Source organism: Cheilinus undulatus, linkage group 18, assembly GCF_018320785.1.
Source record: "Cheilinus undulatus linkage group 18, ASM1832078v1, whole genome shotgun sequence".
Classification (NCBI taxonomy): Eukaryota; Metazoa; Chordata; class Actinopteri; order Labriformes; family Labridae; genus Cheilinus; species Cheilinus undulatus.
This window is the reverse complement of record NC_054882.1, coordinates 36,897,229-36,914,521: the sequence shown is the minus strand read 5'-3', so window position 1 is coordinate 36,914,521 and position 17,293 is coordinate 36,897,229. Positions and strand designations below refer to the sequence as shown.

The following is a 17,293-nucleotide window of genomic DNA, read 5'->3' as shown; positions in this document are numbered from 1 at the left end:
CTGTTCCACGGCTGGATTTTGCCTCCAGGCCTTGAGTTTGACACCCCTGATTTACAGTAACTCAAACATTGTAAGAAATCTGTAAACTATCTTAAATGATCTTATCTACCTCATGTACTTATGCCCACATCCTTGCATATTATATACTTTAAATTTTGTATATTCAGCATTTTTGCACCCTTTGCACATCTTGCAACCAAACTATTGATGCACACAAACTAGAAAAATACCTGTCAGGAGCTTGTATATATCGAATCTTTTTTTTTTTTTTTAAATACTTTATTCAGTTATTTTGTTTTTAATGTTTATTTCCTGTACATTGAGGGTCAAATTCCATGTTGTGTAAGCATACTTGGCCAATAAATCTGATTCTGACAAAGATGAATCAAAACTGACATGCAATGCTAGACTTTAAAGTTTATTATGTACTTCCTGTTGTTGAGGCACAAGTTACAATATAGAGGAGCCAGAGTCTTCTCCTGAATGTGATTATTTTCATTTCAAAATCAAATTGTCACAGTTCTAAGTAAATCTCCTTTCCTCACAGCAAAACAGTATCAGGATGAAAACTGAAGCATTAGCTGTGAATAACATGCATGTACTGTGAATGCAATTGTACTAGTATGTATAAAAATTGTAATTCATTCAAGCCATGGAATACTGAACATCTGTATTTCTAGCTGAAAAAGCATAAATCAAGAATTACTTACAGTTAAAATGTCTGGCTTCATCAGTAGACAAACTTGGAATCACAATGCAGAGAAGCACAAGAAGAAAGGGTTCGTTTAAATAATAAAATATTTTTGTAAACATTTTAGAAAACAAGTGACAAAATATCCCAGTAGCTCGAATCAGACAAACATCAAGTGCTGTGTGAGCTGTGTGAGCTGTGTGAGCTGTCCTTATATGCTGAGGTAAAGGAGGAGGTCAGTTTCGTAGGATAGCTGGCCCAGCTCACATAGAGGATCTCAGGGACTCTTATCCTTGGTTGACTGGATAAAGATTTGTTTTGTCGAGATGTTTGGAAGATCCTGGAAACTCAGTGAAAGACTATGAGAAACCCAAGGTAACACTTCAACAGTACAGTGAAATATCTTGCTTTGATTAAATAACAAAGCCATTGTCTCAAACTGGGAACATTTTGGCTTACTGGTAGCATAGTTCTCTATCAACCTGTAGGTTGGGGGTTTTATCCTGTAGTGACCATCAGTATGACATTGTGAATGAAAGTGTTACGGCCTTTCTCCTGTGTGTGAGATTAACCTCTGTGGAGCGAGAACAGCAATGAAAAGCATTTTAAGATTATAGCAGCCTCTGCTATCTGTCAGTAAATGTTGTTTAAAATGTATAAACATGGTGTAGTGTAAAGTGCTTCAAGTTGTAAGAAGGCTAGGAAGGGGATAGGTTAGACAAAGTCACGCATGCCTGAGTATCCAGTCTATTCATGTTGGTTAGCTGATAACACTGTCCCCAAACATACAAAACTTTCAATGACAAAATATCTGCCAGTCTGGAGGTCAATGTGACCAGCAGAGACATAAAAATCTATGTGTATCAGAGGGATTAGTCTATGAAAAGGACAAAATGTTCAAGTCCTGTTGTCATTTTGCATTGTATCAGCTGCCATGACCTTCATCTGCAGAAAGCTCACTGAGAGTTACAGATGGCAGTGATTGCCTCAAAGCAGGGGTGTCAAACTCAATCACAGCAGGGGCCGGATTCTGAACTTGAGTCTAACCTGAGGGCCTAACAGGGTCAAAATTTAACCATAAAATGCCAACCTTATTTTCACCAGAAATGAATTATGGGTGTAAAAAACACGGCACTGATGGTTAATGATGTTGCAATTAAGAGGTGAACATGATAAGTCAAAAACTCAAAATCTGAGATAAAAGTCAAACTTATGAGTTTAAAAGGTGAAAACATGACATTTAAATTTAAAACAATGTTTTTAAAAGGCAAAATATGAGATAGAATACTGAAACCTTGAATTTTAAAAGTATAAAAGAATGAGATAAAATTCAAAATCATGATTTTTTACAGTCAAAATATGAGGTCTTCTTAATGGCAATTTTCTTTTTAAAAAGCTGGGGAATGTTAGTTAAGATGAAACCAAAATTGTGGGTACATGCTGCAGTGATGAACTATCTACCAGTCCTCAGTTCCACCTTCAGGCAAAGTACATGTTTGCTAATGTTAGCAAAGACGCTAACAACAACATGGGATCAAGCCATGGTCATACCACTCTCTTAAATGCTGAAAAGTGCTCTGAAACTTTGAGACAGTCCTGTTTGTTAACAATATTAACCCAGTCTAGAAATCCGCGGTGGAATTGGCAAAATTGGAAAATATGATGCGTTCAGGTAACCTCAGTAAATTAGACCACTGTATTCTATATGTTATGATATGTTCAAATGTCACATAAAAATGGGAAAATGTAGTCTTCGATGAGAAGCTTCAATAAATACAGTGTGAATATTTGTATTTGTGGGATATACAATAGATGTGACAGACTGAATCACAGCTTTTTAACTCACATACTACTCAGCTAAGACCACTTGTAGTTTAAATATTTGCCCTTATTTTGTCTTTCCACCAAACTATAGAAAGTATCGATAATAGTATCGATAAGGACTCAGATCAGCACTTTAATGTGCTGTACATAGAATTAAAAGAATAAAAATAAAGCACTTGAAAATAACCTTTAAAAATCTAAAAACATCAAAACATACTTAAACCATTTTTATAAATGCTGTGATTAATCATAATTAATCATAGCATAGTAATGTGATTAACTTGATTAATTTTTCAATTAAAGTAACAGCACTACAAAAAAGACATCCTTTTTCAAAGGCTGATCTTGAGGCTATAAAATTAATCGATTAGTAAACAATAAGCACAAGATTTAACACTTCAAAATAAAACATCACAGCTACATCTATAAATAATTGGCAAAGTTTTTATTAAGTTAGGAAATCAGCAAATTTATGAAACTCAATTATATACACTGGTTCGACTGTTTGGATTAAAAAAGGACTGAAGCTTGACACACCAAGCTAATTAATACATGTAGACTTTAAATGTCACATAACCCATAAACCTTTGGTAAAATTTTAATTACAAGATTATGTCATTCTCATGACAAAGAGGTTGATGGGCTGTAATCTCCCAATGTTTTCATTCACAATAAAAAAAAGAACTCTGTCACTGAACAACCCTTAAATATCTTAGAACTACACAAGCATATCTAGCATGTGTTCCATGGGAAACAAAGAAAGGCAATAGTTTAAGAAATCATTTCTTATGAAATATTTCTAAGCCTCAAAATAAACTTTCAAACTACTTCAGTAAGGTCATTTACAACAGGTAAAAGAGGCAGGGTTTCACTATTAAAGCAGTTAAATAAAAAAGAAAAACATCCTAATTTGTTCAAAATATACAGAAAATGACATTGGTGCAAAATGCTTTAGTCAAAGCCGCTAGTGGCTGAGACCACAGTAAACAACTATGCTGAATTTCACACTGTGTAGCGAGAAAAAAAGTACATATGACAATTATGATGTACAGTTTTTTACCAGCTATTGTAATACAGTTTCCAGTGTTGTGACTATAAAGAACGTTTGCACAGCTTGAACACACAATGGTTTGTGTTTTTCAGTGTTCTTCTTTGTCTCGGCCTTTCTTGTCCTTCTCATCCTGCAGGGCTGTGCCGAGCTTCTTGATCAGCACTGACAAAACCTTGTCCAGTGGGTCCATCACGCCCCTCTGCAGCCACTTGGGAATTGTTGTCCTGGCATGGTGGAAGCCAAGTTTTTGCAAAATGTAGTCCACGCCAACTGGGTCAATCTTTCGTCCAGTCCAAGAGATAAGTCTAAAAAAGAGTAAATACAGTTGTGTTTGAGCAAAAGGCATTACTGGCACTGTATGCCAATTATTGGATGTTTAAAATAAGACACAGAGGGTATTAATGAAAATTACAGACACAATTTTCCTTCATAAACTTGTTCAGATGTCCACAAAGATAGATTTTACTTAAAATCATTACAACTTTAAAGAGTGATATAATGAATGTGTTGCTGCTTAATGTCTAAAAGACTTGTTTTTCTGCTAAGCTCTGCATTCATGCCATTCCACTTCAATCATAAAATGAAGAGCATGGTTGTCTTTGTCTTAGAACAGGTGTGTCAAACTCAAGGCCCGGGGGCCAAATCCAGCCCGTGGTGCAGTTATACCTGGCCCACCAGATCATCTGCTAATTTTTTTATAACTGGCCCACCAGTATGAGGTCTGCAGATTTCCTCCAGTATAAAAATGTGAACTTATTCTTGATGATTTATAATATCTTTGTCGAGTCATAACAGTTTGAAAAAGTAAGAAGTAAAAACAATTGGATAAAAAGTCAGGAACGTGGGAGAAATTTGTGTTTTTTCTATATTTTTAATTTTGCATTTTGCAGTTGTGACTAAAAGTTATGGTTTTGACTTATCTCATATTTTTACCTTTTAGATTTATAATTATAAATTCTACTTTGACCTTTAAAGTCATGTTTTGACCTTTTACAACTCCTTTCTTTGACTTTTGTTTCATTTTTTTTATTTAAAACTCATGATGTTTAATTTTATCTCAGTTTTTTGACCTTTTAAAATCATGATTTTGAATTTTATCTCAGTTTTTTGACCTTTCAAAATCATGATTTTGAATTTTATCTCACTTTTTGACTTTTAAAATTCAAGGTTTCAGTATTCTATCTCATATTTTGCCCTTTAAAAACATTGTTTTAGATTTAAATGTCATGTTTTTACCTTTAAACTTATACGTTTGACTTTTTATCTTAGATTTTGAGTTTTTAACTTATGTTCACCTGTTCACCTTTTAATGGCAAAATCATTTACCGTCAGTGTTAAGTTTTTTACCCCCTAATTCATTTCTGGTGAAAATAAGGTTGACATTTTATGGTTAAATATCAAACCTGTTAGGCCCTCAGGTTAGACCCAAGTTTAGAATCCAGCCCCTGCTGTGATTAAGGACCCCTGTCTTAGAATAAGGTTAAGAAGGCTGACACAGTGTCATAAATGCTCTTCTTTTTCCTCCTCTATTTGTTTGAATGAGCATTTTTACTACAGGACAGGGTCTATGTCTATAAACTCTATGAATGCTTTAGGTGCAGTGAGGTGAAGCTGACCTGAGAGTTGGCTCTAAGTGCCAGGTGTTGCACATGAACTCCCTCCAGTCCACTGTGGTGTAGTTGATGCCGTCATCCTTGTCCTTGTCTGAAGAGCTTTCGTCATGCAGGGCCGTAGGGCTTTTCTGGCCTGGGCGAGCCATGAACATCCGTGGAGCAAAAAGGGCTGAGGACAGACGGGAGGAAGAAAGCAATGATGCTGTTTCCCATGCTGCAGTGCTCTCATATTCTCTTGCTCATATGACAAAACCTTCCTCAGCAACATCAAACATGAATCAGACATGAAAAGAAAGAAAAAAAAAAGCAAGCCTGGGTGACCCCTTGGTGTAAAGCATACTTAATTAATGTGTCCTACTGGAATTGTTGAGGATTAAACAAACTTATAAAGTACTTAATAGTGTCTGGTTGTAGGTAAAAGTAGGGCTGGGAAACTAATTGCAAATTAGATTAAATCACAATATGGCCTTCTGCAATTTAAAAATCGCAGAAATTGCAATATTTTTTTAACTTGAAATGTGTCAAAATACCAGTCTAATAAATCAATTTTTTGCAGCGGCAGAGGTTTTATGCACATCATGCAACATTAAGTCCCACGGTACTGGCCCGTATGGGATTACGTGATGTTTGCCAGTGTTTCGTGCAGCTGCTTTGACATGCTGTTATTGTTTAGGAGGGGGCGGGGTGAGTGAGGGACAAGTTGTGCCCCGCTTTAGTGTTCCCCACCGGTCCATATTCCTCAGAAATACGTTCCTCTTTCTAAAAAAAACACAGCATTTCAGTCAACGTCATTCAATTTTCGCGATTTCCACTTTATTGGCCAATTCCGCAATTCCGTTACAATAATGGATTAATAATACATTTCTAAGACCTTTAAAAATCGCACTTAAGACATTTTATGAAATTCTAAGAGAATTTTAGACATTTTAAGGCCTTAAATTCAAATGATTGGATTTTAGACGTTTTAAAACTTTTTAAGACCCCGCGGATACCCTGTTGGTATACATCATTCCCGTAACATTTTAAAGGCAAAAAAAATCAGACATATTTTTCTTTCATCACTGCCTTAACTGTTAAGAGAAAGCATGATTAAGGTGAGAAGGATAAAAACCTTTTTCCTTTTCCTTCAGGTATGCAGACACCAGGTCGTGAAGAAACATGATGAGCTCTGCGTCCATGGTGACACAGATGTGATCTGTGAATTCTGTCACCACACTGCACTCCACTTTGGGCTTGCTGTTGGAGTCTGGAACACATAAATCAATTCCAATTACTTAAAAACAATGATTCTCAAGGCAAGCATACTCTTACAGATTGACAAAACAACTTATCTGCTCTTACAACAACGCAAATCAAGAAGAACAGTTGAGAGTTAAGATGTAGTTCAACATGTTGGACCTAGCCTGGTATTTTTTTTTCAGCCACAAAGACATTATGGTCTTCAGAGAGTATGAATTTGAGATTTGATGAGATTGCGCTGAGATAGTCAATGGAAAAGATTTACTATTAACTAAGAATTCCGAAAAGAGTTACAAGTCTGATCTTAAAAACAGAAATAGAAACACCTTGATTAACAGTAATGGCTTCTATATACTTTAATTTCTTATGTGCCTTTTGTTGCATTATTATCTTGCATTAGGTCCCACCTGTAAGAGATGGTTCCTCAGGATCTTGTACATGGATGGACTTGAAATCCAGCTGCATTCTTGGAAGAGCAAAGATTGTCTCTGTTTCGTGGTTGTAACTTGAGGAGCTCCGGAAGCTGCTAAGCAGACTGGAGCTTTTAGCAGCAGCTCCACTCTCCTGGTTGTTTGCTTCAACATTCCTGAGCAGGTTCAACTCTGGAAAAAAACAAAACAAGACAAAAATAAGAGAAAAAGAGGGAGAGACAAACAGTGGAAGAAGAACACAGCATCTCCTCTACTATTTCCCTGGACAAAGGAAGGAGTAGTAGAAAGTACAGAGAGGATTATTAATGGCCTGTCTGAAAAATGAAAAAAAGTCCAGCTTTATCTTCCTAACTGACAATCCTTAGGCGTGGTACAGTGCACTAAGAAAGCACTACCACCCCTCTGTAAAAAAATAGAGGGTTTCAGTGCAGTCGACACTTCAGATAAAACCAGAAGGGGAACAAACCACGGTAAACCTCTACATGAAGGGAACAGTAATGATCCAAGCTAAGTATCCTTGTGGAAGAATGACCACAAGGACAGTCCCGTGTCATCAGGGGATCAGTTCCTTTACATCTTCTGACTCGCAGGTGTTGAACTTCATAATAGCAAATCTTGAGCTAGTTGCTAGTAGCCCTGTGACCTCCGTGGTCAGACCCAAGGGCTGCGACAGCCTTTCAGCTTACCATCGGATCACCATAACTATGGTTGGTCGCTTCAGAATTGAGAGTACTGAGTATTGAGGTGGAGCAACTCCTGGGTGGTGTAGCTTCATCTGAGCTGTTATCTCCTCCACGGTTCACTCCAGCTCTAAGGACCCCAATCCAACTTGCTTGGTCAAAACATTGGGCTGCAGAATCCGGCGGCTCCTCTGCGAGGAAGAAGGCCAAAGAGTCCAAACTTGTTTCCAAGGTGGACCACATATCTGCAGAGCTTCAGCAGATGAAGGCTGCTTTTTCATCCCTCCAGGCCAAGAAAAGCAAGACTTGTGTGGTTTCGCCCACTACCTCAGAGGCCCATATGATTCCAGAGGAGTATATCCTCTCCATTGCAGCATCTGCCACAGAGTTAGGGGGGGATTTATTCTCCCATGACATCCCTTCTCAGGCGTCTCTTGCTGGCTGCCACTCCTCGACCCACAGCTCTGGGCAGGGCTCCGAGGATGAATCTGTGGGGGCCATCTTTCAAATGGCCCTTGCATGCCTGCAGCTGGACCTTACCACAGTGAAGCTACCAGTAGCCAGTGCTTTGATAAGATGCAGCACAGCCCCAAAAACCTTCACTGTGCCTCCCTCTCAGGAGTACCTGAAGAAGACAGAGGGATTCAAAAGCACTTGCATGCTACATAAGATGGCCGAGTTCTTGCAGCCATTCAGGATGCAGCCAAGTACGGGTTGGGTCACATGCCAGCTAAAGAGCTGACCATTGCGGCCCTTATTGTATCGGCGGGCAGGACACTGAGGCCATGAGCCAAGCTGTCGGCTGCTTTTCCCAAGGGTAGCTCAGTTACTAGGCTGCTTCAACACCAGACTCCTGGTAGGTTTCCTCTAGCCCAGGGTTACAGACAGCAGTTCCGAGGCCAGCCCTTGGCTGGGTTAAAATGACCATTGTTTAAGACTCAACAAAAGCCTTGGCCCTCAACCAGGAGCTTTCTGCCCTCTTGGTAAAAGGTGCCATCTTCTTTTAGGTTTCATCAACGGAACATTTTGCTAATGTTCTTGCAATAATTAGATTTTTACTTTTTAGGCTGAAGTAAAGTATTTATCCATGTTACATACAAATGTTGTTTCTGCTATGTGCTTGGCTTATTAGATATTTGCATTAATGAGCAATTTGACAGCTTTACCATATTTAGTATTTTAATTTGGTTTCATTGACTATAAATGTTAATGAAACAAAATTAAAGGTATTAAGCAAAACTGGTTACCTTCATTCCTCATGGCAGTGACATAATTAAACCATTCTTTCACCGTGGCGACACCATGTGGAGGGTTTTCATGACGCCGACGGGTTATTTTGGTTATAGTGGCCATTGGGCTTTCAAGGGCACCACAAGGTTTTGTAACCATAGTGTTGTGACCAAGATGGAAATCCAGTGTTTGAACAATGTAGGTAGAATCGTCTTTGGAGCCTAGATGAGAAAGAAATAACATTAATCAAAGAGGAATTATGGTGATCAAGCGCAGTCTATAAATATGATCACTAATTTTTCTACCAAATAAAAAAAAGATATTAGTAATTGTTATATTTTTCATGATATTTTTCAATGATATTAATGGCACTGTGTCTCACCATCCTCCCAGATCTTCTGCGCCTCTGTCCAGAAGGCAATGTTGGGCTCTTCAAGGTGGAACAGAGCCCATGACTTTGAGCGAAAGTTAGGCCCGTGGAAGCAGGCCAGGGTCATGTGGTTGCCATGGAGGCTCATTGAACCACCCAGTTGCACAGCGTCCTCTGGCAGAGGCATCTGAAAGAGGGAAATGTGGCAGCCAGCAATCACCTTCAGCACCCCAGGCCAATGGCGATGATGGGCTGCATCCATATCTACAACAAAGAGGTCAGACGCAGCCGGAGTGAGGAAAAAAATCATGTAGAATGGAGATAATAGGTTTTGATGTAATTAGTTGTTTTGACCATTACATATCCTTAAATCTTTGTAAATGTATTTAAGTGCATGAATACAACAGATAACATGGATGATTTGATAGTTAATTCTGTGCAAATCTTAATATGCCAGTCTGTACTAATTATTTCAGTATGACAGTTAAAAATGGTGCTTACAAAGCTCTGCAGCTCCTTTTTCAGTGTTGATAACTGGGGTTTTGGGGGGTAGGTATGGGCCAGGGCCCCAAGTGGAGAGGGCTCGCTTGCTGGTGTCGAACTGCTGAGTGAAAAACTCCTGCAATTTCATGCCGATCTTAATAAGGTCTGGTGTTGTGGAGCGGGAAATTATCACCTGGAATATGTCCCACTGCAAGTCTCCATGGACAAAGATCACACTAGGAGCATAAAAGGAGAAAGCATGGAGTAAGGAAAAGGACATTAAGGTTTTACTTGGTTCAGACAGTAGAGAACATGAATAAAAGGCAAATAAAAGGCATATCACACCTTTTCTCTGACAGACTAGTGTCAACGGTGCACAGGTTGACCTTCCATTCGTCCTGTAACTGCAGATCAGCATTGCTGAAAACTCCCATAAGAATGCTGGAGCCCATGTAGTCCACACGGGCCTCTGTAGAACCCATTGTGATCTGGATCTTATGGCTAGGTTGTTGGTTGGGGTGCTCAGAGATGTGTGCTAGCAAATAAAAAAGTAAAGGTCAGCATTTCTTATTTTTATCATTGAGTTTTTATGTTTTAAGCACTTTATCCCAAGTAAAGTCAAAAGATGACAGTTTATAGATCATCTTGTTACTGTAAAAGCAATTAACTGTATTTAAGTGGCAACTTATTAAGGAGATGGCCATCCAACTGAATAAAAAAACAATTGTGAGTTCAAGAAATTGCATGAATGTATGAAGATGGACATTTTAGTGTCTGTCTCCTTCATTCTCGTCCCCTTCTGCATCACTTGACTGCACCTAACAGACATCCAATCGGACTCAAGTTTAATGCTTTATGCACAATGACACAAAGCCTACCAGAAAAGCAAGATACACACAGGCTAATATGTTTGCAGAGTGGATGTAAAGAGTTCTTAATCAGCAGTCAAAAGCATTGGCCAATACTGGAGGATGTACACGAACATTTCCCATCCTCACTCCAATACATGCATCAGAACTAGCCAAAATTATAATTGGCTGGCCTTACCTTAAAGTGAAACAGAACTGGCTGATTGATGCATCTCTTCAGGCATTATAAAACATGTTTTTATCAAAACTGCTAAAATACTTAAGTGTGAGGCTATTTCAAAGTCTTTATTTTCCACTGCACAGCTCCCACTATTGTTTTAAAACTCCCTACTGAACTCTGGCTCACAATTTACACTTTGCCAAAAACAGAATTGCCAACAAATTGCTGGACATCATTATGTCTGATAGTTGACTTTGTTTACTTACAAACCATCTCCAGGGTGTTCACGTCTATATTGCCACCCACCACCCCGCCCTTGGAGTCCAGCTTGGAGCGGCCAAGGCCGACGGACATGCTGATCTCTCGGTCCCGGTTGCTGCCTACAGACAGTCGGCCTTGACTCTTTAGCCCGCTAGTCGTCCAGCTACAGAGGTAAACACAACTGTGAGTGGTCCTGCTATAAAGTGCTCTCTATGAATAAGTTAATTTTATTTGGAAAAAAATGACTGGTTGCCAGAGGAAATCAATCATATAGAAAAGTCCAACACATCAACTCTTTACACACCAAGTTTTCATGAGCATTAGGCAGTATTTTATCATCTTAGCAGGATAATTTAAAACACACTGAAAGCGACAGAGCACCCTGACTTAGTGAGGAAGAGGCTGGTGAAATATATGCTGCTGAGAGCCGAGCAGCCTCAAATAAAACCAAGCCAGGAAAGAGATCAGCAACTTTTGAATGGACTAAATCAAAAATTCAGTCACACTTAGATCTCAGTGTTTTCACATGTTTACAGCAGCCTTATTTCAACATATCTAGTGTGTTTGGATTTCACTTTACAAGGACTTAAACATGATGTTTCTTCTACGATGAAAGAGCTCATCAAAAGAGTGCTGCCCTAATTGTGAGAATGCTCTATTCATAACTAGTTCAGTAGGAATTTCTTGCATTTCTTCCATCACTGTAAAAGGGAAGGTCGTGACTACAACATACCCTATTGAGCAAATAAATAAATAAATAAATAAAAAATAAAAAAATTACAGTGTGCAAAAAAAGACTCAGCTGATAAACGAATAGGTGATAGGAAGAAAAATGCTAACTGAAGCACTATGGTACCTGAGAGACATTTGTTTGATGGTATCACAATTTAAAGCAAATGATGCTGAAATGTCTAGTCCTCAATGGTCTTAGCTTTAAAATACAATTCACCTTCACTTGGTCCATGGCTTCTTTTCAAAAACATGTTTTTTTTAGCTGTTTCTTTATGAAACCAACAGCTTAAAGTCAGTGGCTTGTATCTACATAAACAGTTAGCACACACAGGTAAACTTACGTGTTGTTTCCCATGACGTTACTCATATTCATCTGGACAGTGAGTTGTTTTAAGTTGATGGCAAACACCACCAGAGTCTCCCACGGTGAACCCTGCTGGCCTGCGGCCTTACCATTTTTACTGAAGGAAGGAGTGGAGGTTTTTGTGACAGAATCTAGACAAGAATGTTAAAAAGATATGTCAGGGACTGTCAAATCACAGGATAAGCATATAGTGGCATCATTATATGGTATTTTCAAACTCAAATGACTGTTTTGTTTGACTGATATAACCACAGAAATACTTTTCCATTTAAATATTTACACTCTGATGGAAAAGGCTGCTATAAGACGTTTCCACTGACATTAACTAATAGTATTTATACCAGCGATTTCAACATTCCCAACTTTTCAAGCCCCTTTCTTATGGTTAAGAGATATCCAACTCTACAACTGAGCCACATCTGTCCAAATATTACCATTTCCCCTGACTTTCAGCAGAAGGGATTTACATTTAAATAGCATATTTTAGTAATAAAGAGAGCATTTCTGTTGAGGGATGCAACTGTAAAAACAACAGCCTTTTTTCTGAATACCTCTCCGAGGTGCAGAGGAATCTGATACACTCCTGGTGCGTCCAGGTGCAGGGGACTTGAGGTGGCCCAAGCCACCTGGAGACATGTTGTTTCCGGTGGAGTGCTCCGAAAAGACATTGGGGGATTGAGGCATGTGTTGTGTCCCCGTGCTGCCATCCCAGGTCCTCCAGTAAGCTTTCCGGCTAGACTCAGGGGACAGATGTTGGGTGATGTTTTCGGCTGAGTCAGGGGTGGCAGGACCAGAGGCTGGTAAAGATTGAGATGTGAGTTTGACAACAAAGAGCAGCAAAAAGAAAAACAAATGTAAATCTAAGTCTTAACATCAAATATATCCATAATGGTAGATATTTGTGACTAAACAGCTGGGTGGTGAACACAAAACACATCCTTAATCCGAACAAAAATGGAAACCAGTAATCAGTTAAAAAAGTAACCTGGCAGGTTGATTGTCTGGTCTCCCAAGAAGAGGCGTCTGGCAATACTTCGACGGTACCAGGCTCTTGGAAAGGCAAGGATCTCACTTAGTCGCCTCATGTCATACTTGAAAGAGGCGGAGCCAATGTCACATACAGCTAAGAGGAGAAGATTACAGTGATCATATGAGAGAGACAACTTCAAAAAGGTTCTATCATTAACAAGTGTTTCTAAAATCATATCTACAAGGCTGGGAAAGTGAATTTCTCATCCATCATGTCACTAAGTCTAACCCCCAAATTCCACATACTCTACATACTCTGTGCTCCAGGTGCGCATCGGTTTGCGCCGACAGGCAACATGTTCCCTAACCCACTGAAAGAATTTCTAGAGTGCAGTAGAGCCCTGAGCAGCTAGAGCCTCGAGAACATGAGATCAAAGGAAAACTTCAAGTTCACACAGGAAGAGTATGTAAACAACAGATTATTTTGCCTTTCTGGGATTCAATATTCTCATTATTATCCTGCCATAGGCTAGTAGAAGTTAAAAGGTCTTGTTGGAATGGAGGGGTTGGGTGGCATGCAAGGGTACATGACCCTCCAAACAGAGTTTTCCAGAGGCACACTCCAAACTAAGTGGCATAGGAAATCATCAAGAAAGCCTTGCAAATCATCAACACAATTTGAAAATGATGATGGCAATCTAAAATCATAACTTCATGTTGTTCCAGTGTTTTACAGTCCTTCTGATCCTTTCTTGAAGAATAACTTAAAAGTAGCGTTGTTCAGATTCTGATACCAGTATTGGAAATATGTCCAGTACTGCTTAAAATGCAGGTATTGGTATCGGTGAGTACACGAGTTTATGCCCCGATCCGATACCGTTTGGTTTAGCTTTATATTTTGCTTCATTTATCTATGCTAACTGTTAGCACTATAAACCAGAAATCAATTCTTCTTCGCTGCCGCAAAGCACGTTATGCATGGGCTACCATTTTAGAGCAGCGAAGAAGAACCAAAGGACTCACTGCAGGAGCAAAGAATGGTGGCTGCGTGACAGTTTTTGTCTTTGTCATACACAACAAGAAGTGACACAGTTTATCATAAGATAAATAACTTTTGAACCATAAATCGTGGCCCCTTACTCATTTTTCCTCTTGAAGCTAGCCATTGTGGCATCCCATTGACGCCATTGATGCCTTTAAATCCCTTCTGGCAGCATTGTCAGCGAGCCTGGAACTCGTGTGACTTTTGGAGACTTTAATGTTTAGATCCACACCAATAAATGCAACATTGAATGTCTTTTTAATCTATTTTAATCGAACTACGAACAATTATTACTGCTAGCTCGAATGCTAACCGCCATATTGTGCATTCATTGTGAGGGTCTATCAGCCAGTTGCAGGCTGTTCTATAATCATGTCATGCTTCCCAGATAGAGCATAATATAAAGAGAGCCTGTGATGCAGCCCCTACATTATTATTTTAATATTTAACAGTTATCTAAAAAATCAGCAGAAAAACAACAGTAGGGTCACAGAGATGCTGTATGTTACGATTCTATTTGTTGAGTCAAATATAGGTCTAAAATAATTTGCTAGTCTGCACAGTCCAGAAAGTTCACACTGGTATTGGATCAGTACATGGTATCGGCCGATACCCAACACCTTGGTATCGGGATCGTATCGGGAAGGAAAAAATAGTATCAGAACATCCCTTTTTAAAACTATCATTTGTGGTAGAAATGGCTACTTTTGTCACTGAGTCTGTGTATGAAATGCCGACAACTACTGATGACATATCAGGAGCTTAGAGAGATGCACCATTTTGCAGGGGAAGATTTCACTGCAACCCTTTGTAACTGTTTCAAGGGGCAAGGTTCCACTCAAAATCAAGGGGTAGAGATAAAAGAAATAGGAGTGAGCCTAAAAAAAATTGCATTTATCCCTTCATGACTCACAGTGTGTGATGCAGTGTTTGAACATTTCACACACAAACACACAAGGACTACCCTGATGTACAAAACTGTAGCAACATACAAGCAGGGGAAAAAAAAATTTCCTGAAGAACAACTTTTAAAATCACAGTGTAATCTGTAGCATTAATGTGTTCTCCTGGGGCTGAAAACGTACCTGAGATGTTGATAAGGGTGGTGTCCATCTTGCCACCTTTTGGAGGAATGAAGCTTTCAATGAAGGTAGGGCCCCCACTTCGCCTCATCCTTGATAAGCTGACTTTAACAAACTCCAGGTTAATACTCAGAGAGTCTTTTCTCCCTGTTACTGAGGAAGGCTCTTCATCAACAGTACCTTAAGGAACAAGAGCAATAATAATTAATATCTTTGTTATATTTTACAGCAAATGACGCAAGTAGTCCTTAAAATGTATTCGTGTTCTGGTTAGTTTAATGTCTTCAAAGCTAAAGAAGTTATTATAAGCATTAAGAAACTATTCATTTCAATGAGACACTTAAGCCCAGTGCCATAAGCACACTGGAATACCATGAGAACCCTTCCATACCTAAGGGCCCTGGACCAGGAGGCAAGCCTGTTACTGCGGATTTCTGCTTTCCTGCGCCGTAGGGGTGGAAAACGTAGAGGGAGAAGTCAGACATGCAGGCAGTAAAACTGAGGCCTGATGAGTTACTGGGGGGCCCAGATAGGTCTGACTGGCTACTGCTGTGTCGGCTCCTTCCCAGTGGACTCCCCAGCAATGGTGAGGCTGAAAAAAGGGGCAGAGAGGGGGTTGGGGGTTGGAAAAGTCAGATCAAGCAGTCACAAGAGTTAGCATTAACTAGTAAAATTTGATCATTTCAAAGTATCGTATGTATAGCCTGTACGACAAAAATATTTAGCAGATATTTCAGGATATGAAGAAGTAAGCTGACCAGAGAAAGGCTTAAAATAAATTCTTATCCAAAAACTGTAATGTGTGGTTATGGCTCAGAAGGTGTAGTGAGTCAGCAAGTGTTTACAAGATGGCAGCGTGATCCGAGGCTCCTTCACCTTTGAGGGTTGGTACCACTAAAAACATTTTAGATTAGTGCCTTCTATATCCTCCAGTATATATATAGATATATATATATATCTATATATATATTTAAAATCAAATAATCATCCATCCAGATAATCAAAAAGAGGGATTTTTTTTCTGAAACAGAATTAAAATTATCGGTACCATAAACAATAGTTTTGCACCATAAGAGTAGTACGTTGTTGTGTACTCATGTGAATCAGTTAAAGCATTAAATACGGTGCATGAATGAAGGCCGTCTTGGTACCTAAATAATTCTGAGAAATATCTTTAAAAGATAAAGAAACAGCTGTGACTTCTTGAAGCAAAGGTAGCCAAAGTGTACAAGTGTACAATAATACAAGTGTAGGCCTCTATGAATTACATTAAGCCCAAGGTATTTTGTGCCTTTTATGCGTACTGGTGGGGGGTTGCATTGGAGTGCAGCAGCATCAAAATGCTGTATCGAAAGCTTTGTTTTGATTCTGTTTGGTAGGTATCAGACGTGTTGACACTGGTGCCATGTTGGTACCAGATTTCGGTACTCATCCCTATTGATCAGGTTAGAAGAATATTATTTGATTAGTGATGCTCTGCTGACCTTTACTTGGTGGTAGTTTGGGAATATGTTGTCCTGGTGGAGTGGAGGATGATGGATGAGATCCGTCTGTAGGATGGGCTCCAGTTGGGGTCTCTAGTTCTCCACGATTAGAAGAGAAGACCAGGTCTAAAGAGGGAAGTTTGAGCATGCACTCCACCCTGGACATTGGAAGGCAGCTGAAGCGGATCTGAGAGGGCTAAAGACAACAACATAAAGTATGAATGTCTAACTTAACAAAGCGTACAATCTAGACAGCTCTCCTTGTATACAGTCTTAAGATAACTTTGGTTATTTTTATTTTATTTTTATTTATTTATTTTTATTTAAGCAGGAAAACATCTTTGAGATCGATAATCTCATTTACTATTGGAGCACTGCAAATAAAGACTGATCAACTAGTATAGTGCTTTTCTAGTTGTCTGACTACTCAACGCCATGTCACCTGCAGGTCACACCTACCTGATCATTCCATATTCAGACCCTGAAGGCGGAAGACGCTATGAAGAATTGGCCATCACTATTAGCTAATCCCATAAAAACACATCCATACACATTTACACACCACTAATGCAGCAGTAGTTTTCTATAGAAAAAGCATGTGCACCCAAGGGGTGTGAAATAATAATAAAAACAAATAGATAAAAAGCATGTTTTTTGCACAAGGTTGAGTTGTTTTGGTGTTTAGTTCAGATGAGTAATCAAAAACACAACATGTTTA

General features: G+C 39.1%; 1 protein-coding gene across 10 annotated transcripts in view; it reads right to left on the bottom strand.

The window, feature by feature from the left end:
* Positions 1 to 2,945: 2,945 nt before the first annotated feature.
* The window catches only part of kiaa1109 (KIAA1109 ortholog), a 95,714-nt gene continuing 81,366 nt past the window's right edge, over positions 2,946 to 17,293 (bottom strand). For all 10 annotated transcript variants that reach the window (XM_041812476.1, XM_041812481.1, XM_041812483.1 and 7 more), the window contains 15 exons: positions 16,576 to 16,771; positions 15,483 to 15,683; positions 15,095 to 15,271; positions 12,984 to 13,121; positions 12,550 to 12,795; positions 11,976 to 12,129; positions 10,908 to 11,065; positions 9,958 to 10,147; positions 9,631 to 9,848; positions 9,142 to 9,393; positions 8,777 to 8,980; positions 6,826 to 7,020; positions 6,291 to 6,425; positions 5,183 to 5,348; positions 2,946 to 3,871 (listed from right to left, as the gene is read on the bottom strand). In XM_041812476.1, coding sequence (XP_041668410.1) covers positions 3,655 to 3,871; positions 5,183 to 5,348; positions 6,291 to 6,425; positions 6,826 to 7,020; positions 8,777 to 8,980; positions 9,142 to 9,393; positions 9,631 to 9,848; positions 9,958 to 10,147; positions 10,908 to 11,065; positions 11,976 to 12,129; positions 12,550 to 12,795; positions 12,984 to 13,121; positions 15,095 to 15,271; positions 15,483 to 15,683; positions 16,576 to 16,771 — 2,847 coding nt within the window. In that variant the 3' untranslated portion in view covers positions 2,946 to 3,654. The remainder of the gene's footprint in view (positions 3,872 to 5,182; positions 5,349 to 6,290; positions 6,426 to 6,825; positions 7,021 to 8,776; positions 8,981 to 9,141; positions 9,394 to 9,630; positions 9,849 to 9,957; positions 10,148 to 10,907; positions 11,066 to 11,975; positions 12,130 to 12,549; positions 12,796 to 12,983; positions 13,122 to 15,094; positions 15,272 to 15,482; positions 15,684 to 16,575; positions 16,772 to 17,293) is intronic.